Source organism: Notothenia rossii (genome assembly GCF_949606895.1).
Source record: "Notothenia rossii genome assembly, chromosome: 12".
NCBI lineage: Eukaryota > Metazoa > Chordata > Actinopteri > Perciformes > Nototheniidae > Notothenia > Notothenia rossii.
In genome coordinates, this window is record NC_136911.1 from 22,335,467 (window position 1) to 22,359,107 (window position 23,641).

General features: G+C 44.7%; 1 protein-coding gene across 13 annotated transcripts in view; it reads right to left on the reverse strand.

Annotated features, from left to right (window-relative positions):
- The window catches only part of kiaa1217 (KIAA1217 ortholog), a 131,282-nt gene that overhangs the window by 59,761 nt on the left and 47,880 nt on the right, over nucleotides 1-23,641 (reverse strand). The window contains exon 1 of one of the 13 annotated variants that reach the window (XM_079661430.1): nucleotides 22,837-22,944. The exons of 11 other annotated variants lie outside the window; for them this stretch is intronic. Coding sequence is in view for 1 of the 2 variants with exons in the window: in XM_079661440.1 (XP_079517566.1) it covers nucleotides 1,216-1,258 (43 nt within the window). In the remaining variant the exon portion in view is untranslated. Of the gene's footprint in view, nucleotides 1-1,215; nucleotides 1,335-22,836; nucleotides 22,945-23,641 lie in introns of those variants that run through there. One more of the 13 variants, XM_079661440.1, reaches the window with a different exon arrangement.

Genomic DNA, 23,641 nt, shown 5'->3' on the forward strand with positions numbered 1-23,641 from the left:
CTGCAGGTGCGTGCCTGTATGTTGTTATTCCATAGGTCATGAAGAAGACACAACAGGGCAGATCACACCATTATGAAACCTGACAGAAACAGAAATAATGAACTGGAACTGTAACACACTCCATGTGAGAGAATAAGGAGACAAACGCCCAACTCATATGCTACGATAACCCGTGTCTGATACGCATATTTCCATTTATATATTCCAGCAGTAAACCCACACTTTAATGTGCCAGACAGAATATTGGTGGAGAAAACACTGAATTGAAACAGCTGTTCAGACTCCTACCTTAAAAGAACAAAGAGGTCCAATAATGTAAGGAGACAGGATTGTAATAGCAGACGTTGAGATAGAGAAGAAAGTGCACAAAATGATATTCAAATAATCTGGTTTCAGACAGAGGGTGAAAAGGTAGGCTGAGAAAAATAAAGGTCTTTTTGAACATTAAATTATGGAGACTTGTCCCAGTGAACCGACAATGAGCATAATCGGGACATTTTAAATCAAACCTCAGGAATACAGAAAAAACAATCTGAAAGCGACCTTGTGATAAATATAATGATATATCTGAGTGTCTTATTCTACAGTTAATGGTAAGTGTTTGAAGGAGTGCTTTCTTCCTAACCCACAGAGTCCTCCCTTATATGTGCTTAAAGCAGAAGGGTAGGCTGACTTGTTTTCGATGCGTGCAGGTAGAGCTTTGACGTGGATCTTCAGTGAGTAACGGCAGATAATAAAGGACCTCTCGCCCCTTTGAAAATTGAAGATGGATTTCAACGATTTCCTATTATTTGAGGCGAGTTTAATATGGCCTTTCTTCTCTTGAAAGCTTTAAAAGCACGCTGTGAGCCGCAGATGAAAAACGAATTTCTTGTTTGCGTCTCAAAAACGTGTTAGGACTCACAGAGGAGTAGCTGTAACAACAACTTGGGGGAGAAAACAAATCCTGAGCAGCTGCAGAGGATTCAGCTTCTATGATTTCTGTTTTCACCTGCAGACTTTTTCTATGAAAGCAGAAAAAGCCGGCCTATTTTCTGAAAATAAAATAAGTGGTGGTGCGTCATAATCAAGCCCACCAACCCCCACCAGAGCCGGAGTACTCTCATGTACTTCCAAACCTATTTTTAACTCACAAACAGCTAACCGAATCACACTCAGCCGACAGAATCACGAATCAGAGTGACTGTGCGAGTGGCACGTCAGAAAGCTTGTTACCTTCCCCACAATCTTTGTCTTCATCTGCTATTTGCTCGTCCATTGCAACTTGGGAATCAACACACACACACACACACACACACACTGCCGGAGCTGCTGGAGAATCGGCTTGCTTACAGATTCCAGACGTGGCTCACGTGGAAAAAGGGGGCTTGAGATTGGCCCGGCCCCCCGAAGCCCCGGTATAGACGGGGAGGGGGATTTAGAACTGCATTCCAGGACACAGACCCAGCAGAAAGCTACCTTGCAGTGGTCGTACGCTGCATGTAAATGTGTGTGAGGCAAGCAGAAGAAGTCTCTGACAAACTGGTGTCAATCAAACTCAAACACAGTCTTTATCAGGCCTGTCTACAAACTCTCTATCCCCGCACAGAGGCCCAGCAGAGGCAGCCAAATGTGTCAAAAACAGGGTTGGGACGGGAGGAATGTAATCTGTTACAATAACGAGTTACATGTCAAATGGTATTGTGTTGCACTGTCGGAGGAGCCTGTGACCTCAGAGTGTCATCGTCATAGCTACACTGTATGCACACATGGCAATAAAAAGCCTTGAAGAAACGTAATCAGCAACATAATCCAACGCCTGGATATGGCCCGTGTGTGTCCTGTAGATGGTGTTGTTTCAAATGAAGGACCTCACAGGACACTCTGCTCTTTGTTGTACAGTGTCTAGTTCGTCTGACGGCGCCTTCATATAGTGTGCAAACACATCAGTATCATCTGTAGTCGATATGTAAAGGAAGAAAGGGACGGGGGACAGGGGACAGGGGGGGGGGCTGCATGAGATCATTTATCTGCAGCTGCTGATGTAAGTGACCTGATCTACACGTTAGAAGAAGAAGAAGAAGAAGAAGAAGAAGAAGAAGAAGAAGAAGAAGAAGATTTTGATTTTTAAAACAAAATGTTATTTCCATTTGTTTTAACTATACACCGAAACAAAAAACAAAAAACATTACACAAATCAAATAAATAAACAGATTTTCACGTCTACCAAATAAATGTCATTTGAAAACGTTTTACCCATTTCAAAACATCATCTTTTACACACTTTAAAAACAATTTTTTGTACCTACCCTTTAAAACTTCAATATTAGAGAGTCATTTTCCCCCAGTGAGCACAGAACCTGCCCAACAGCCCACACATCCAAGAAGAAGAAGAAGAAGAAGAAGAAGAAGAAGAAGAAGAAGAAGAAGAAGAAGAAGAATGGGCGTACCTTAACGGGAAAGCGTGAGGGGATCAATGGCCTAGTTTGTGGGCCATGTAATTGAAAGTGTCGGTGTGAGCGCATGAACAAACAGCAGCTGACGGGAGATGTCTAACACATGGAGATGAATCTGCTTCCACCCACTGTCTGCTCTCAGACGCTCACGTGCTCAGGCTCTCAGCCACAACAGGCACACAGTGAGCAGGCATCCTGTCATAGACTGGGTTCGCTCCATGCTCACCTTTACACAGCTACCTGCAATGTTCATTCGATCCCAAGAGTTCTTTGGGAAGTTACTAAAAGCACGTCTCATCTACTCTACTACGTTTCCCAGAACTATTTGCTACAACTCCCAGAACTCATGTTGAGTTTGGCTGTAGGCTACACGTTGTACTAAAAATGTTACTTTGCTTTTTCTGATGAAAGCAACACAAGGAGCCCAAAGATAACGGCAGCAATGTTTGATTGTTGCTTTTTCTTTGCACAGCCATTGGGGAAGCTAACCTTAAACGGGCCTATACGTTCCTATCCCAGGTTCATATTATGGAACTGAGATGTTACCCTTTAGTTTGAACATTTAACTTGCACATTTGACACTATATAATCCAAACACATATGCGATATGGACTGAAGACTCCTAAAGAAATGCCTCTGAGGTGCTTTAGGCCAAGTGTTTCTGTGTCACAGTCCTTCACAATGACAGCTTCACCTCCAACCACCAGTCAGCCTGTGCTCCTATCGCTCAGCAATAATTAAAGCAAACCCACGGCCACACCCTGGTGGTTTAACCTGCCTCTCTGTCAGCATTCCCAACCAGAAAAATGACCAGAGTGTCACGAGGGGATCTGCGAGTGAATTGCATCTCTTAAGCACGTCTTTCACAGCCTGTCCACTGAGTGAGTTGGAAAGGGCTGGGAGGGTTACTTAAAAAATGTATTGCACCTTTTTCTGGACCCTGATTATCCTGCGACATGTACTCCGGGGCCTCCTGCTGTTTGCTTCTCACTTATTTATGGAGGAATGTATCCTTGTGCCCACCCTCCCCTACTATTACTGTCCCATAACTATGTGGCGGGACACAAAGCTCTGTTGTGTGCAATAAAAGCGGGGCTCACAGACCCTGCAGCCATGAATAGAGACACATGACAGCACTGTTTCACTGACTGTTTTTATTATGTCGCAGTTATCGGGATATCAGATGATCCGCTCATGTGGAACTGAGCCTATGTACAAAAGGATCTTATTTAAATAGGATTAGAATATATTAAGTTTGTTACACAGAGCAATAATATAGTGAGTCATTTGGACCGAGACGCTGCCAGAGGGATAAAATAATCGTCTAATTATTCGACTGTTTACTTCCTGTCTATCTTCTTCTTCTTCTGCTGATTTCAATGTAGTATTCCACTGTGTTTTCTAATGTTTGTTGTCCACAGCTGACGTTAAAGTGACCGGACTTCTTTCTGCCGATTGACCCGACTGCACACAGTCCCTTCATCCTCCAGCGGTCTGTTAGTGAGAATTAAGAACCTCTGAAATGCCCAAGTTGACCAATGAGAATCAAGCATTCAACTAAGCTGAAAGCAACACATACAAATCAGGAAATAATCTTTTCAGTTGTTAGACATCTGAAAACTGTGGACATATTTCCCCATCTTGTCCTGAAAGAGCCCTTATTTGTCCTTCCTGTCAGGCAGAAACCACCTGATTCTCTGTGTGTGTGTGTGTGTGTGTGTGTGTGTGTGTGTGTGTGTGTGTGTGTGTGTGTGTGTGTGTGTGTGTGTGTGTGTGTGTGTGACCCGCTTTAAGCTTCAGACAAAGACTTCTACACCGACCTGTCACTGCCTGCTGATTCGACAGATAAGCTGTGGTTCCAGGTAGGTAGGCAGGTAACTCACACCAGAGGTCCAAAAATGCCCCCGAAATGCGGCCGAGCCACATTTTTTTCACACACACTCACTCAGACATTCATGCGCTAACCAACACTCGCATGCAGGGAATATTTGGCTTCCTTTCTAAGGGATCTGTTTCACTCTTTGCATGTTCAAGTCATAAAAACGACAATTTCCAGGCATGTCAACACTTGTGAAATTCGCACACAATGTGAAAAACACGCCATGTGTAAAAGTGATTCATCCAAAAAAAGAATTAGAGAGGAGGAATGGAAACCTCCCATCCATAGGAGGGATTTGACTTTGATTTGAAGTTGTGCACATTTGAAATGAACCAATCAAATGGGCTGTGTATAAATGCTGCTAAATACACACTCTACCTCATGATTGAACTACTTCCTTCCCCTTTTCTCTGAGTGTGTGTGTGACCTGCTGATCCAAGAGACTTGTTATTGGTGTGTATTCACCCTTAGCTGTGATTTCCATTCGGGGACACTGTCCTACTTGTAAACTACAGCGCTGTCAACACACTGTTGTTATTCCACTGTCCCCTCACTGGCTGCCCACTCCTCCACGAACAAAATAAAGCAACACTTGTGAATTATTCATATGAAGTATAATGTCATTATTTTACTTTTAATTAAAGGTTACTGTGCACAATTGTTTAATGTATACAGTACACTTTGCTTATATGTTTCTGTCCCTTTAGTATATTAAAGAGTATTCTAATTTATTCCATTAGTGTGTAGATACTCTTCTGAATATATGTCTTTTGCTACTGACGATATGTGTTGTATTGTATTCTACTTTTAGGAAATGTAATCCTTGTCCATTGACCTTCAACATTCTGCTGTGACAACACAATTAAAATGTCTAAACAAAGTATATATCTTATCCAGATTTCTCTCGTGAACTCTTTTGACTCCTCACCACATGACGGGATGTCCCTCTTCCACTCTTATTTGTAATCTCTTCTTCACTTCCTCTTTCTCTCACTTAACTTAATGAGACACGTCCCAGCTGCTGTGCTACTGTAAATGAACCCTGGTTCCCCACCTCCCCGTTATCTGAGATCACCGCAACATCTGCTCTGTGGTTCACACACACACACACACACACACACACACACACACACACACACACACACACACACACACACACACACACACACACACACACACACACACACACACACACACACACACACACACACACACACACACACACACACACACACACACACACACACACACACACACACACACACACACACACACACACACACACACACACACACACACACACAGCGAGGCACCTTCCAATTAAAAATCATGTGTTTATGCGTGGATATACGGCACTGTAGGAATGTGTGTAGCCCCGTGCCTGTCCAAACTTTCCGCTCTGGTGAAGCCTTGTAAACAAAAATGGCTGCCAACAGATATGAGTTAGAGACGTGTGGGAGTGTGGGTGTCAGTGCTGGGAATAGTAGCAGTGCTGAGGTGAGAGGATGGGATATCAAAAAAGCCATGACAGGGGGACGTTGCAAAATAAAGGTTGAATACATACATTTCCCTTTCCTTTAATGTGTTATATAGGTTTTAGTGCATGTAAATGGTCTGCAGAGGCTAACATCCCTGTGTTCTCCCACACACAATGAACAAAACACACACACATCCACAGAGGATGAATTCAAATCAACCAACCTGCTTCCCTTCTCTATACCAACAAGTTGTTGCACTGCATCTTCCCCACACCAGGGGGTGCTGTTGCAGGTGCATGATGTGCAGTGCTCAGGGGAGATGATGTGAGTGTGTGAAAGAGAAAATAAGAAGATCCTCAATCTTGCACGAGGAAATACACCCTTGCTTTGGTCGTTTATTAACTGAGACACTGAGTGCTGCTTAATGAACCAGTGTGTTTGTTAGTTTGCAATTATGTGTGTGTGTGTGTGTGTGTGTGTGTGTGTGTGTGTGTGTGTGTGTGTGTGTGTGTGTGTGAGCCACACATGTGTTTGCCAGAAAACCCCACGAGTGTGTACACTTCATTAACTCACGGCCAGAGTAGGTGTAAGCAAACCTAGCGGATCACATGTCTGCAGGTCTCCCTTGACAACAGTGAGGCCGGTGGCGTCCTGAGGGAGGAGGGAGGGGGGGAGATGCTGAGAACAGCTGCAAAAGGGAGGAGGACATGCTTCCTCTTCCCCCCTGACTAAGATATCCAGGAGATCCACCCTGAATGGGCTACAAACTGTTTCTTCAGAGTTCATTTAAAGAGTCCTCTCCTGCTGATGTTCAGGTGTATATCAGTATGTAGTGTCTCTACTTTAAAGAGTTCTCTCCTGCTGATGTTCAGGTGTATATCAGTATGTAGTGTCTCTACTTTAAAGAGTCCTCTCCTGCTGATGTTCAGGTGTATATCAGTATGTAGTGTCTCTACTTTAAAGAGTCCTCTCCTGCTGATGCTCAGGCGTATATCAGTATGTAGTGTCTCTACTTTAAAGAGTCCTCTCCGGCTGATGTTCAGGTGTATATCAGTATGTAGTGTCTCTACTTTAAAGAGTCCTCTCCTGCTGATGCTCAGGCGTATATCAGTATGTAGTGTCTCTACTTTAAAGAGTCCTCTCCTGCTGATGTTCAGGTGTATATCAGTATGTAGTGTCTCTACTTTAAAGAGTCCTCTCCTGCTGATGTTCAGATGTATATCAGTATGTAGTGTCTCTACATGTCTCCATGCTTTAATTTTAAAAAAGCTCTTTATTTTTCTCATACTGCCTGTCCTGCAGCACCTCTTTTCTGATTGGTTAGCTGGCCGGCTCTGTTGTGATTGGTCAACCACTTAGAGATGTCTGTAATCTTCATGCAGTGCTTTTGCTATGCATGCAGACTCCAGCAGTTCACTACTTATGGCTTGGTGGACCTTATAAACTTGTATTTCCTCTTTATTTTTGGAGGACTGCTTCCTTACGCCTGCAGCTGCATGACACTCCATCAAAGTCCCACATTGCTAGTTTTCTCCCGACTAGAGGAGCCATCATTTCTCCGCTGAGCTCTGGCCATGTGATGATAAGTGGACATCAGATCGTCCTGCAGACTTTTACTGCAGACTCTCCAGGATACAGTATCTCCTAGGGATTGCAACGAGGCAATGCATGAAGTGAGGAAAAAATCAGACTCTCAGGCCTCTCGTAAACTGTCGATAATAATATCTCTTATCTTTTTACTCTTTCAACAACTTCAAAAAAGCAGTGCACACAGCAGAAATGCACTGGTGATATCAACACACACACACAAACAGAAGCACACATGTGTACAGTAAATAAAATATATGGCTTGCTTTGCACAAACAGTCTTAAAACAGTAGGGGAATAATCTAACTGGTGATAATGAGATGCTAGAAGATACATTTGAGGTCATATATACAAGGAAATGCACTTATAAGTGTCCTTAGCAAATGAAAGCAACTTTTGTCCACTTTGCTGCAGTACGCTCACTATGCATTCAGCATGCATTTAAATATGCCTTTGACTTTTCCTGCCCTTATACAACTTTCTTAAAAAGTGATTACGCAGCAATTGACTGTCTTCATAGCGATAAGCAGCTTATAGCCAGTCAATCATGTGTTCCCTGCACTGTGTATCTCTTCCTCTTGGCTTTTTCTCTGCTTGCTAGCACAGCGTAAAGCTTATTACTACCAAACAGCTCAGGAAAATTAAAAGTAATAAATCAAATAACACCAGATCAGCAATTATTCACTGTGTGACATTAGGCTTGAGGACAAAGCTGTATTATTTCAAAATGCACTGCACTGCTCAAACAACCAAAAACGGGCTCTCAAAGTGTCCATCACTGTGTGTGTGAGAGCTGATGGATCTAAGTGGCTCCATACGGTCCCAGCTTTGGGGAGGTGGGTGCTGCTGGAGCTGATAAGTGATGCAGGTGGTGGAGGGATGTGAAATGGGCCCTGAGGAGGGGGAGCCACTCTGAGGATCCTGGGAACAGAAGAGCCTCTGTCCCAGGCTTTATCTGAGAAACCTGCTGGCTGTGGGGGTCAGTGGGTGGACTGGAGCCAAGCTTTGAGGCTCTGTGGTGCAGAAGGGCACCGTGGTCCACAGGTGCAAACGTGCTACAAGGCCTTTAGGAGAACTGGCGGCAGCTTCAGAAACAATGCAAATAAATAAACACAAATGTACCAAAACACATGAAGAAACATCTTCAGCAACTTGACAACACATGCAGCATTTAGAAAACATTCAGCAACTTGAGGAGACATGCGCAGCGTTTACTAAAAGCTGCAGAAACCAAACGCTGCAAATACAGAACGCTGCAAGAAGCTCAAAACACAACGAAGACCAGGGGACACTAAAGAGTGACGCACACAGCTGGGAGGCCAGGGGACACTAAAGAGTGACGCACACAGATGGGAGGCCAGGGGACACTAAAGAGTGACGCACACAGCTGGGAGACCAGGGGACACTAAAGAGTGACGCACACAGCTGGGAGGCCAGGGGACACTAAAGAGTGACGCACACAGATGGGAGGCCAGGGGACACTAAAGAGTGACGCACACAGCTGGGAGACCAGGGGACACTAAAAAGTGACGCACACAGCTGGGAGACCAGGGGACACTAAAGAGTGACGCACACAGCTGTGAGACCAGGGGACACTAAAGAGTGACGCACACAGCTGGGAGACCAGGGGGCACTAAATAGTGACGCACACAGCTGGGAGACCAGGAGACACTAAAGAGTGAAGCACACAGCTGGGAGACCAGGGGACACTAAAGAGTGACGCACACAGCAGGAGACCAGGGGAAACTAAAGAGTGACGCGCACAGCTGTGAGACCAGGGGACACTAAAGAGTGACGCACACAGCCGGGAGTCCACGGGACACTAAAGAGTGACGAACACAGCCGGGAGACCACGGGACACTAAACAGTGACGTGCACAGCCGGGAGACCAGGGGACACTAAAGAGTGACGCGCACAGCTGGGAGACCAGGGGACACTAAAAAGTGACGCACACAGCTGGGAGACCAGGGGACACTAAAGAGTGATGCACACAGCTGGGAGACCAGGGGACACTAAAGAGTGACTCACACAGCTGGGAGACCAGGAGACACTAAAGAGTGACACACACAGCTGGGAGACCAGGGGACACTAAAGAATGACGCACACAGCTGGAGACCAGGGGACACTAAAGAGTGACGCACACAGCTGGGAGACCAGGAGACACTAAAGAGTGACGCACACAGCTGGAGACCAGGGGACACTAAAGAGTGACGCACACAGCAGGAGACCAGGGGACACTAAAGAGTGACGCACACAGCTGAGAGACCAGGGGACACTAAAGAGTGAAGCACACAGCTGAGAGACCAGGGGACACTAAAAAGGAAACTTACCTAAAATGTTTTCTGGGCTTATTTGAACAATGTGGTCACATGACTAATAAGTTCTGATGTCACTGCAGATCTTCCATTTGTATATCCATCTATGTAGAAGGGGCTGCAGGGTTTGTGAATAAGAACCAGAGAAAGGAGCAAGAAATGCATGCTTAATAATGGTGTGAGTGCATTCTTCCCCTCACCCTATTCTTTACCTGAAACACATGGTGTGCACGTGCGTATATTTTCCTTCGAGGAATCACAAGAATGCAGGTGAGAAAGTAAGAAAGGGAACCAGCTTCATTACGGCGTGGCTTCAGCAATGGAAATGTTGCAGCTTTCCCATGGGAGAGCAGGAGAAATACTGAGTGCCGGCAAAGTTTAATAGTTTGGCCACAGAGGGGCTATACTGCACAGCCAGCAGGGACCAGATCACGGGGTGTGTGAGGTGTGTGTGTGTGTGTGTGTGTGTGTGTGTGTGTGTGTGTGTGTGTGTGTGTGTGTGTGTGTGTGTGGCACAATGCTAACAGCACAGCAGAGCCAGTGATTTATGTAACTCTGTGTTACCTGGCATCATATTGCCCAGTGGAGTTATTGGCCTCCGCGCTGTAATCACCCCCCCCTCTCCCTGCAGCACTCACAGCATGCTAACTTAACGACCTTCACTATAAAACGTTGACACGAAGGGGAGGGCATCGGGAGTCCTTATTACAGAGAGTAACAACTTTAAAGCTGCTATAATAATCAATAGTTTGAAATGAACAAGGGATCAAATGACTACATGTAATGTGAAAGTAACGACGGAGGAAAGGCACCTGACCTTGCAGCTCCCCTCACTTCTTAGGATGGGCCCCTGATGCCCAGTACAACAGCTAGTTAGCAACTAGCTGCTAAACATAGCATTTAGCAGCTACAGACACAAATATGTCCCTCAGAAGTTGGTCGAGACCTAAATAGAGCTCAAATTGAATTGTCTCCAAAGTCAAAAAGCTGTAAATAAATGTAGTAGTTAACAGGTTATCATAAAACACATTTAAATCTAGTGGTTGTCCAAACTGTCTTGCAAATTAAACTTGTCGAATGTCGAGTCCATTAAGAACTTTTCCCCCTATAATTAATGTCAATGTCAATCCTTCTTACTTCCTCTAAATAAGTTACAGTCCTTCAAAACAATAGTCTAAGCCAATTCAGAGGCATGACCTCCCTAGCATGAAATTGGTGCTTTGTCTGTACCCACCATGAACAAATAGAGAGTGGTCTATTCATCGGACAGGAACAAAGCAGCTCCTTCAAGTGCTTTTAAGTTAAATACTAATTCCCTTCTGGCTATATGTACCCTGCCCTGTCTTCTTTGGGAGCTTACCCTTTGCTCCATGGTAGGTCTGAAACACATTTGTTTTAACACAAGTCTAAAAATAGCAGAGGGGGAGAAAATAATTTGTTTTAGCCTCGGGATCTAGCCGGAGTCTACCGGGGCCCGAGCTCTCTGATTGGCTATTAATGACATCATCCCCAGGGCGAGCGCGACGATGTCATCAGTGCTGAAGCATTTCAGTGATGTAATTCAGGGAGTAGCACCCCTTCTTTCTCCCCCTTATCCTTCCTCTCTTTATCTCCTTTCTCCATCTCCACTTTCATTACACCCTTTCAGCTAAAAATGCATCCAACCTGTTTATTAGCGCTTAAACACGGAGATTACAGTAAAGCTCGGAGCAAGAGGAGAACTTTTACAGTTCCTAATCCTGTCTGTGTCCTGCAGCTGTAATTAAAATATTGATTGGAGATCAAGCCTGGATTCTTCCCACGAGGTGTGAATAAAGACGTGAAAATCCAGTGGCGTGACGTCGTTAATGTAGCCTAACTGTTATGGAATGTGACTAGGGTGACCAGATGTCCCGCTTTGCGCGGGACTGCACAGCATTTTCACGACTTTTGGTGCGTCCCGCAAATTGAGACGATGTCCCGCATATTTCATTTTGATTGGCTAAAACGCTTTTCTTAAAATCAGCTTTATCAAATGGCTGTTGAGAAAGCAGGGAAGGCTATCATCACGGGGGTGTGTTTGCTGTCAATCAAACTGTAACACACGCCGGGTGCTGGTCAAGTGTTAACCAATGAGAGTAACTCACTCACACACACCCCGCCGCGGCCCCGCCAAACAACAACAACGAAAGTCAGCCAATAACGCAGGCGACGCAGCAGGTTATGGAAAATGGAGGAAACTGAAACTACAGCTAAGAAGAAAAGAAGATGCACATACAACAAAGACTGGGAAGACACTTACCCGTGGGTGAAGCCACTGCAGATTTTTTTGCAATCTTTGCAAGAGTAATTTTTCAAATTTAACATGGCGGTGAATACGAGGTTAAAAGACACAGAATGCGATTCTCACAAGAAACGTGTCGCTCAAAAAGAGACATCCCACTCTATGGAGACATTCCTACTCAAACCAAAAAATGATGGCCACTCAGACAAGGTAACAGCAGCAGAAATAACAAGTGTTTACCATACAGTGCAACACTCCCAATCATACAGGTCAAATGACTGTGGTAACAAGCTAGCGCCGACCATTTTTCCAGACTCTGAGATAGTAAAGAAAATGTCATGTGGTCGTACAAAAACAGCGTCCATAATAACAGATGTGCTTGCCCCTGCCTCTGTGGAGAGTTGTTTGACAGAGTTAAAGACACCAGTGGTTCTAGGTGACAAAATAGCCCACACACTGTGGGGGGGGGGGGGGGGGGCCCACCTGTTGTTGCTGTGATGGACAAAACTGAAAACTATTTTATTTTATGTATTATTATGTTCTTGTTCCCTCCTGCCCGGTTTTATTTGATCTATTAATTTATGTTGTGCCTACTTTTACAGGTAATACTAGTTGAATTAGGAAGATGCATTTCTAAACACTTGAAGTGAATAATGCCTGCTGCCTTGGTTAGCCTTAGTTTACTTTTCTTTATCAAGATACTAAATTGTAACTGCATTTTGACTTCACTTTCTGTCATTGTTTATTGGATGCCGTTGAATAAACCAAATTAAACAGAATAGAAATAGAGATTTTTTTTCCGGGGTGCTGTTGAGAGGGTGTCCCACATTGTCCCACACAAACATACTCCTTGTCCCACATTTGGTTTGTTGGGACCTGGTCACCCTAAACCTGACTGTTATGGATAAAGAGCACCAGCACTATTCGTAATCACTATCGAAAGGGTGTAATGGGATCACTTTCCCTCCAGAAACAACATCTAACTTACATAAAAAAGGTACTAAATTTGCACGAATGTGTTTCCAACATCTGAGTGTTCCCTTGATTTATTCTGACCATTTTTGGCTCGCCCTTCACATCTGCTTTTTAATCACAATTTGTGAATGTGTGTGTGTGTGTGTGTGTGTGTGTGGGTGTGTGTGTGTGTGTGTTCTGGGCAAGCATCCAGCGCTCAAGCGGATTAGCGGGGGGACTCTACCCCTGATCAAAGCAGCGTAGAATCCAGTTTACTGGGACTGACTGTGTAACACATAACCCCCGTGGAAATGATACTGTGTAGCTGCTTCAAAAAGCCCAATGTAGACCTCCGACTGCAATGCAGCACGGACGCTTTCAAAAAGGGACTCGTTTCTCAGATGTCCTCACGATCATTCGGACAAATTCTGGTCAAAGGGAACAACTCTGCGGGAAATCAGAGAAGCAACACTCAAACTAAGAGCTGTCAACAAGCAAGCAGCTGCCCTGTAGAAACTTGCATTGACTGGTTGTTTCTGAAAAGACTCCTGGGAACCTTGAGAATCCTCCGGTGACATGGGGAAATGTTTTGGTTCAGAGCTTACAACAACAAAAAGCTCAACGTAGCAGAAAGATTATTTCACCGTGCCAGTCATAGGGAAGATAATATTGACTGTGTTTACAGAACGAACACAATCAAGAAGTCTGCGGTTGGTATGGCTCATGGTTCATTAGCAGCTGCCAACATTCATACACATATTTATCCCTGGATTAAATGTATTATTATTAATCTTGGCAGTAAGCAACTTCAATTTGCTGTTGTATGTGAAAAATATTATTTGAGTAATGGGAAAGGAGTGGTGACAAATCCACTGAGAATTCCTCTGCAGTTCCTCTGAGACTCAATTCTGTTTCCAGCAGCAACAGGAAGCGTGTTTGAAGAATAAAGCCCAGATAAACCCACTGTTCATCACTGGCCCTGCATCAAATGGCAAACAAGTTCAAATAGTGACTAGCTGGGGAACATAGAGGAGAAATGTGACGCTTCACACACAGTCAGATACCTCTCAGGAGACGCTGAAATCAAACAGAGCTCAAGCACAGTGAATATTGGACTTTCTTTGAGTCAGATTACCAATATCAAAACTCATCTGGATGTTTAAGGAGACAACAGTTGCTAAACCCTATTATGGTTACTTCCCCCTTTCCTGTGGTCTGAGGCAGTATGAGAAAAGAAAACCGCTTTTTGATCATTAAAGCATGGAAACAAGTCACAGGAGAGACACTGATTACTCAAACCTGAACATCAGCATTATTAGTCCTCTTTAAAGATTACAGATACCCTTTCTGTCAACTTCATTTGTAAGAGCATTTGTCACAGCTAGAGATGTCCCGATCCGATCACGTGATCGGGGATCGGAGCCGATCACGTGATTTTCAAAAGATCGGAATCGGGAGAAAAAAAATCGGGGATCGGGATTTTTTTTTTTTTTTTTTAAATACTTTTTTTTAAATGTTGTATTCAATGTTACAAAACAAAAATGACCATGTTAAAGTCTTAAAGTCATCCTGAGGCAACATACTTCAGATGTTTGTACATAATGCCTTGCTGCACATGCACAAGTCTATTGACTCTAAATGGGGCCCCGTGCTTTATTGATGCACCACCACCACATTCAGATGGAGAAAGTGATGAAGCCGTTCTCCAGCTCCGCAGAGAGTCCTCCATCAAACTGTCTGAGCTTGACTGAGCGTCCAAATGGGACGTATCTGAGTCTAATAATAAAAAGACCTCCTCTGGATCTGTCTGCCTGAACAGATCCTGACGAGCTGCTTCGCTAATATCACAGGAAGCTCCGACAGACTGGAAATAGGAATTGATATCTTAATACTCGAACAAACCACGTCGAGCACATTCCTGCTATGAAATGCCTCGGAGTGTGATTATCAGTCAGGAAACTCGCCACATTTCAACACGGCTTCCCGTGCACACACACATGCTGGTATGTACACACACCAACACACACACGCTTCATTATGTACGTGGTTATTTTTGCGATGCCTCTGAGGCTAACTACCGGCTAATGGCTTTAGCATGTGCCTGGCAGCCCATTGGCTCCTGTGGTCTCCAGGTTTTTTGGAGAGCTGATATAAAGCGGGGCATTGTTGTGTCGCTGCCGGTGAGGAAACAACACAGTTGTGAAAGGAAATCCGGACGGGAAGGAAACCTCGAAACAAAGTGCTAAGAAAAGGTGATAAAGGCCTCAAGAGACCGGCGGATCTGTGTGTGTTGGTGTGTGTTGGTGTGTGTTGGTGTGTGCTGGTGTGTGTTGGTGTGTGTTGGTGTGTGCTGGTGTGTGTTGGTGTGTGTGTGTGTGTGTGTGTGTGTGTGTGTGTTGGTGTGTATGTGTGTGTGTGTTGGTGTGTGTTGGTGTGTGTGTGTGTGTGTGTGTGTGTGTGTGTGTGTGTGTGTGTGTGTGTTGGTGTGTGTTGGTGTGTATGTGTGTGTGTGTGTGTGTGTGTGTGTTGGTGTGTGTTGGTGTGTGTGTGTGTGTTGGTGTGTGTGTGTTGGTGTGTGCTGGTGTGTGTTGGTGTGTGTGTGTTGGTGTGTGCTGGTGTGTGTTGGTGTGTGTGTGTTGGTGTGTGCTGGTGTCTGTTAGTGTGTGTTGGTGTGTGTGTGTTGGTGTGTGTTGGTGTGTGTTGGTGTGTGTTGGTGTGTGTTGGTGTGTGTTGGTGTGTGCTGGTGTGTGTTGGTGTGTGCTGGTGTGTGTTGGTGTGTGTTGGTGTGTGTGTGTTGGTGTGTGTTGGTGTGTGTGTGTTGGTGTGTGCTGGTGTGTGTTGGTGTGTTTTGGTGTGTGTTGGTGTGTGCTGGTGTGTGTTGGTGTGTGTGTGTGTGTGTGTGTGTGTGTGTTGGTGTGTATGTGTGTGTGTGTGTGTGTGTGTGTTGGTGTGTGTGTGTGTGTGTGTGTGTGTGTGTGTGTGTGTGTGTGTGTGTGTGTGTGTGTGTGTGTGTGTTGGTGTGTGTTGGTGTGTGTGTGTGTGTGTGTGTGTGTGTGTGTGTGTGTGTGTGTGTGTGTGTGTGTGTGTGTGTGTGTGTGTGTGTGTGTGTTGGTGTGTGCTGGTGTGTGCTGGTGTGTGCTGGTGTGTGTTGGTGTGTGTTGGTGTGTGTGTGTGTGTGTGTGTGTGTGTGTGTGTGTGTGTGTGTGTGTGTGTGTGTGTGTTGGTGTGTGTTGGTGTGTGTTGGTGTGTGTTGGTGTGTGTGTGAATGCGTTTTTAAAGGAGCCGTTTCCCCGTCTTCCTGCCATTATAAAAAACAATCTTGGAATGTTCTGCAGCCTCGAAGTTTAAGGTAGGAGCAGAGAGGGTTCTTGGGGGAATGGAAACTCTAAGCAAACCAATTACACCCCCCCCCCCCCCCCATTTATGGGAAATGTAATGACAGGCTTGTTATGGCTTCCCCCGTAATATAGATATCATCTGTAAAGGCCAGTTTAAAATATAACGTTGCAAAGTCAAGCTCAGACCAGAACTCTGTCACCACTGGAAATGGAAAAGAAACTAAGAGTTATAATAATTTTCAGCAATTTATAACTTCCACACTACGGGGACATATTTTATAACACTGGCACAAACTCCTTCAGGGTGCTGAGGTGAAGAAAGCAGAAAGGTAAAAGACTTACTACATCGTTAAAAATGTCAGGTTTTACAAGATGGCTTTCTTTACTATGAGGGGAGCCTGGGGTGGAATACATCAGTCTGAACATTTCCACAGCATCAAAAAACATACTTTCAAAGTTTAGCTTATTCCTCTGCGTCATAGATCTTCATTGTTATCCAAAAACGATCCAGGAACTCAGACGAGAGCTCCACTATTGCACGCATTTCTTTCTTTCTTCATCAAAGTTGGCGCTGTAGTTTATTTCGAGTGAATCCAACACCCAGGTGCCGTCAATTCAAGCGAGCAAGAGAGAAAATAGTCCCCAAAAAACTAACTTTTGTAACTTCACTGTAACCAAATGCTGAGTCCATCACAAGCAACAACATTTTAAAGGTGTCACACTTATATAATCCTTAATCCTGTAACTCAACATATCCTTAAACTCCTGTACGTCTGTCATCACATTCACCCTGTAATGGTTATATTTGATAATGGCGGTTTTCCAGTGTTTACATGGCTGAGTCTATTTATCAGTCAGAGCAGGAAGCAGTTCTTTAAACACAGCATGTCGACGACAGCTTTCCTCAAAAACTTCAACTCAGGTAGCGGCTGTTCCTAGAATAGCTCTGCTTGAACGAAAACATCCTGTGTCCCAGACTTTGCAGAAGATGTTCAGACTTTTATAATCTCAAGTGTGGCTAAATGAGAGTTTGTCAGGCAGGGGAGTAATTACAAAATCATGCCACGACAATGACTCATTAGCAAGCGGTCAATTTGGTCGATAGAGAGCGTAGAAATGTAAGGAAAAAGGCTTGTTAAATAGGTACAGAAGGCTCATACATATTTATTGGGATTAGGCAGATTTAATACTCAAATGTAAACTTCTGCTTCATCACTTTGAGAGGACAGGAAACCTGGAGAGCTCTAGTCAAAGCAGGCCTGACACCTCGTTTCACCTCGTGATCGATGTGCTGAGACGGCTGTTGACGTACGGACAAAAACATCCAACTCCTGCTCGTGTGTGCACAAAGCTCGTCTGTCAGAGGACACAAACAGGCCGGGGACGTTCCTGTGTGAAGTGGGAGGAACCACGTCAAACCAAATGCCTTCAGGAGTGGACGGAGGTGTGTTTACACAGAGAGAAAAGAACTGGGGGGGGTTAATGGCGACTGAAGAGTGTCAAGACTGAGCCTGTGGCGGGGTAACATTTGTCTTACCCCCCTCCTTATGAGTGCCAGGGTCAAACAAATCCTCCACATGGCCTTATTAAGTGTTGGCTCTTCCAGTTAAATACCTATTTCGATTACCAATATGTGATTAGTTTAGCCAAACTTTGCAAATTTGGGAATGTATGCAGAGGAGGAGATGCTTGCTGTTTGAAAGCATCCGGTCGGCTAAAAAAAAAGCACATGTCAACAATGTTTTTATAATTACTATCACTGTTCGAACGTTAGACACGGGTCCACACTGCAAGTTGAACCATGTGTTAAATAATAACTATTTAAATTACGACGGTCACCAATATGCTGATTGCTGTAGCAAGTAAGATTTTTGGAGGGATGGATGGTAAGATATAGAAATGTTAAGATTTGGGCAATTTTGACATCTGTTCCTACCAGCCACTTACATGTAGCTGTGAACGACCCCAAACACAGTTCATTGTTGAGCCTCAAAAGGGAGTGAATAGTGAGGAAAAAGATTAAATAGTGTTTGTCATCCAAGTAGATTATTTCCACAAGAACTAGGACATATTCCTGCATTACAATACACTTTTAAGACCAGATGTTTAACAGTTGTCTTCCCGTAGTTCAACCTAAAGAGATGTTTCCAGCAGGCTCTCTGCAGTGAGGCCTACTGCACGAAAAAAATCTAATTTCATGTCTTGGCAAATGTTCCATTCGCTCCAGGAGCGCCGACGTCACGACAGGAAGCATGATTTTCCTCCGTGGATTATCCTTGTCACAGCAAAGCCTCCAGCATCCACTGCAGCAAATGTGAGGTCTGATGTAAGCCATCGCCCAACAGCACGGACAGAGAAAGACAGGGGAACACTTTTCCATCGCCACTGCCTCCTCTACTCTGCAGGAGAGATCTTTTCTTGCATCCTACGATCTTTATTTGAAGCTGAATTTATTATTGTCTGCTTTAGATTTCTCAGGTTGACATTAGTGGCTGACAAAGGCATTTAAACCCAAACGTGAGCAATGGAAATATCTTATCTTCCAGGACTTTAAAGGCTGCTAAAGTCCCTAAAGTCCCTTAAGGCCCTTACACACCAAGCCGATGAGCGTCGTGTCGCCCTACTCAGATTGGTGTGTCTTGGCGTGTCCCGCACCGTTGTGTCTTTTCGGCCGCGCCGACACCTTCCGCCACCGACATGTTGAATCGGGGGGCTAAAGGCTGTTGGCCAAAGAAGTCACTCTGATTGGCTGTTCAGCTTAGCGAATCAGTGCATGAGAAGCGAAACGGAAGTGAGGGACCCAAACAAACCATTAAGAAGGCAAATCTGAGATTCCATGTAACTCCAGCTCTGGATACAGGTTGGGGAAAGCCCCGTGAGCTTCTCGCTGTAGAGGGACAATGGAACTAACACGCTGTTTGTTTATATCACGCAGTCTGTTCTTCTTCTCTCGGTTATCACGCAGCCTGTCTTCCGGTTGTTGCCTCTTTTGAATGACGAATACACACTACCGCCACCTGCTGGTAAGGAGAGTTATTGCCACTCACGCATGCGCAGTTCGTACGTGCAACTTAGAAGAAAGTGGATCACATCACTCCTGCTCTGAAGTCTTTACACTGGCTTCCTGTGTGTCAAAGAATAGATTTCAAAATACTGCTGCTGGTTTATAAAGCTTTGAATGGTTTAGGCCCAAAATGCATTTCTGACCTCCTGCTAAATTATGAACCATCCAGATCTCTCCGGTCTTCAGGGACTGGTCAGCTTTCTGTCCCCAGAGTGAGAACTAAACCTGGTTCAGTTATTATTCTCCAAATCTCTAGAACAAACTCCCAGAAACCTGCAGGTCCGCTGCAACTCTGACTACTTTTAAATCCAGGCTGAAGACTTTTCTTTTTGTCGCTGCTTTTAATTGAACTATTCACATCTTAGACTGCACTGTAACTTTTATCCATGTGTTTTTTCTTTTAATGTTTATTTTATTAGCTTTTCTTTTTAATGACTCATTTTAAATGCCATTTTCTTCATGTCTTTCATTTTTTGTAAAGCACTTTGAATTGCCTTGTGTTGAAAAGTGCTATATAAATAAACTTGCCTTGCCTAACTTGGCCGTCGGCTGAAGTCTTTGCGGTGTGTTCCAGTGCGACACATGGCCAAGACATGGGAGACGTGAGGGGACGTGAGGGGACGTGAGGGGACTTTCCGTCGGGACGTGTTCTTTGGTGTCAGTTTGATGCGTACGGACCTTTAGATAAGCTGTTATATACTTTCTAACCACTATGGCAGAAATGTAAGATTTTCAAAGAGTCTCCCCAACTGTTACGCAGAAAACGATTTAGCTCAAAATGAGGTCAATTTACACGGAGTAGAAGTCAATTAACGTGACAGAGATTTAGTCTGATTACACCTTGCACTCATCTCCACCTCTATAAGTTGTTTTTGGCCATCAGGACATTTTCTTGTCTGAGCTGCTGTAAGTCTTCCTCGAGGACGGGATCAGTTATTAGCAGCTAATTGAGAAGATAATTCAGGAAGAATCTTACAAGCTTATTGAACAGAACTGTTGAAACAAAGCACTGTCCTGTCCCAAAGTGTGAAAGGTGACCCTGTGGAGGGTTATATAAATATTCAAAGTAATTACCGTGGTTGGGATTGAAGAAATCAGCAGTGGTTTTGCTTTAAATGGTCAGTTTACCAAATTGTGATGAGCTTTAAGGGTCACTTCGACCTTCACAGTGGTAGTTTGTTGACTAAAGTTCTTATTATAAAGTTCTACTTATTGGTACATCTTCCACAGTTTCAGCCATTATGAGATTTAAAACAATCAACATCTCTTTCCGGACGAAAATTCCATGAACAAAGACTTTTCACTCTTCTAAATATTATGAAAAATTAGTCTTTTATATACTTTAATATTGTTTGAATGCAAAAGTGAAATAAGCATATGCTGAAGCACAGAGAGAAAAAGAAAGAGCTTTTTGAACATTAAAGCATGGAGACATGTCCCAGTAGAGACACTAAATACTTGTCCGTCACCTTTTTGTGTAATCTGAGTTCAGTATATGACTCTAAAGTGAAATATGCATTAATATCCGTCAGTTTAACCTTTTCTGAATCTATTCTCACCAACAAATGCACTTTTTAAGAGCCTTTTGCAGTGGGAACTTTTCATAACCCCTATGTCAACTTCCACTAGGAGCTGAGGAAGAAAGCTCTGTAAGGAGGTTTGATCAAACTCCTGAAGCTCAATGAGACGTGGCACGAGTTGGCCGGGGGCCCGATGAGAGATGACAGTCCAGACAGCTCTCAGGAGAAACACCTGGTCACCCCCCCCCCCTCCCCCCCCCCACCTCCCTCCTCTCTTAGCACTACTCGGCCACATGCCACTGGTCCAGGTGTGTTTCCAGCCAGCTCAATGTCCCGTGGCAGCCATCAAACTTCGTGGATTTGCATCAGCTAATACATATGGCCCAGGTTAGCACTTGATCTCCTGCTCACATCCACACATGATCTGTTATGTGAAGCAAGGAAGCCGCGTAGAAAGGTAATCAGGCGGTCTCATAATGGAGTCAGACAAACACAAGCTACTGTGTGCTTTTTTCCCGTGCCAGAATCAACTCATGTGCTACCGTTTAGACAAATAGCCGGGCTGAGTTCGACTGGCAGTCAAAGCAGAGCCTCAGAGTTAATAACCTTTGGTCTGGGGAGAAGTTGACACCGTGCTACATCAGCAAAGCCACAGAGGAAACTTATGAGAGGCCGTCTGAGGCTGTCAGAGCGCAGAACGGGTGATGAAAGATGAGGTCCGCGGGCTCTGGAAAGGGGCACAAGGGTGCAAGATCATTTGTCTTTGTGACGAGGCGACCTGTTTACTCCCTCCCTACAGCGGGGGAGCTGGTGTTGATGTACTCATTGCTGTAAGAGACAACAAATCACACACACCACTGAACACCTGACAGGTACACAATGCATCAAATGGCATATTGTGGAAACAATGCTAATCCGTGTGTAACCTACGGGGGCAAACGCAGCATATATAAAACATGTTAATGGTGTTAAAAAGCACATTGTAAACCCAGTTTGACATGATGGGAGTTTCCGATGTGGACGCCTCTGGAATTATCTTTGTTTTTCCACTCGAGGAGGCCAGTCCTTTCCAGATGTAAATCTACTCAATAATGGAAAAACTTCCCTGTGGTATTGGAGAGCTCCAGACAGGAAAATGGCCTTGTTAAGTCCTAAAATGCTTTTTTATTTGCAGTCAAATAGCAGTAACTGAGAGGCATAGCACTTAGAGAAAAGCATTCACTGTTTACAAATTCCTAATGCCTGGGAATCCATGTGATCCGAGAGTCTTAAAATGTGCAAATTGGCGTTGATGTTCACTTTGAGAGGAAGAACTCAGCATCTCCCCAGTGGGAACATTTATCCGTTTCATCCAGAAAGCACACAGCACCATACATGGGTAAATGTAGAGTGAACTGATCTGAAATCAGCCACTCCTCTGATCAACAAAAGGGAGATTCAGAGGCATCAAACAGACGAGGAGAACCTCCGAGCTGGATCTGAGAGTCATGTTGTTTTGCGCGAGTGACCGTGATGTTTTCAAGTTCAGCCTCTCATGGTCTGACCCTCACCACTCGTCTCCCCCATTAGCTTAATTAGACACAGCCACACACACACATGAGATGGTCCTAGTCTCTTCTGTTGCTTCACACACACTGAATAGCTGGCTGCAATTCAAGGCACCACAAAAAACTTGCTATGCAAAACAAGCAGAGCCGGGGGGAAAGCCATCAGCAACCAACACACACGTTAAGAAACACTGTGTAAGCCCTGTGGAATTTAAAATGACATTGTGTGCAATAATAACGAGAAGCCTTTTTCTCAAGTCATGCAAGAATGTTTGCCGTTCAGTTTGAATCCACAGAGGAAAGAGAAATGGGTGTTGTTTGTCCTCATGTATGAGTGAGCATCCATGTGTGTGTGTGTGTGTGTGTGTGTGTGTGTGTGTGTGTGTGTGTGTGTGTGTGTGTGTGTGTGTGTGTGTGTGTGTGTGTGTGTGTGTTCTTCTAGATGCAGCTACTCACCTTTCTTTGCTTGCTCTCTGCAATTCAGAAAAAGTCCTGACAGGAGAACCAGAGTGACACAAACTAACTCCGTCGCACTCCCAAACTTTTTGCCCTCTCCCGGCAGATCTGCACACTCCCCCTACTCCCTCCCTCCTCCTTTTCTCTCTCTTACTTCAGCACTTCCTGGGCTGCTGTTTATGCTCCAATCAGGCCATCCAAGAAGCTGCTGCTCCCCCCTCTTCTCCCTTAGCTAACAGTCATTGTTGCTTGTCACACGTAGACCTCTGTGTGTGTGTGTGTGTGTGTGTGTGTGTGTGTGTGTGTGTGTGTGTGTGTGTGTGTGTGTGTGTGTGTGTGTGTGTGTGTGTGTGTGTGTGTGTGTGTGTGTGTGTGTGTGTGTGTGTGTGTGTGTGTGTGTGTGTGTGTGTGTGTGTGTGTGTGTGTGTGTGTGTGTGTGTGTGTGTGTGTGTGTGTGTGTGTGTGTGTGTGTGTGTTCCTGAATCACCAAACTGGCTCGCCTCAATCAGGAGAATGAGAGTGAAGAAGGAGTTGAAGATGGAGGATGGGAGGGGGGTTTCCTGCACGGACGATACACGCTTTTTCAAGCATGAGGAGAAAAAGGGGGTAGCAGTAAGGGGTCGGGGGTGTTTCTGGAACTTTCTCTCTAAATCCAACAGCTTGTTGTTACAAACCGCAGCGAGGCTCAACCCAGCGAAGCCCCCTGAGAGCCTCCGAGTCTCCAAAAACAAGGAGCTTTTTCCATAGTCTGCCAAACGTTTTCACCACTATCCGTCCCCTAACCCTTTTTCCCAAAGCCCCCAGC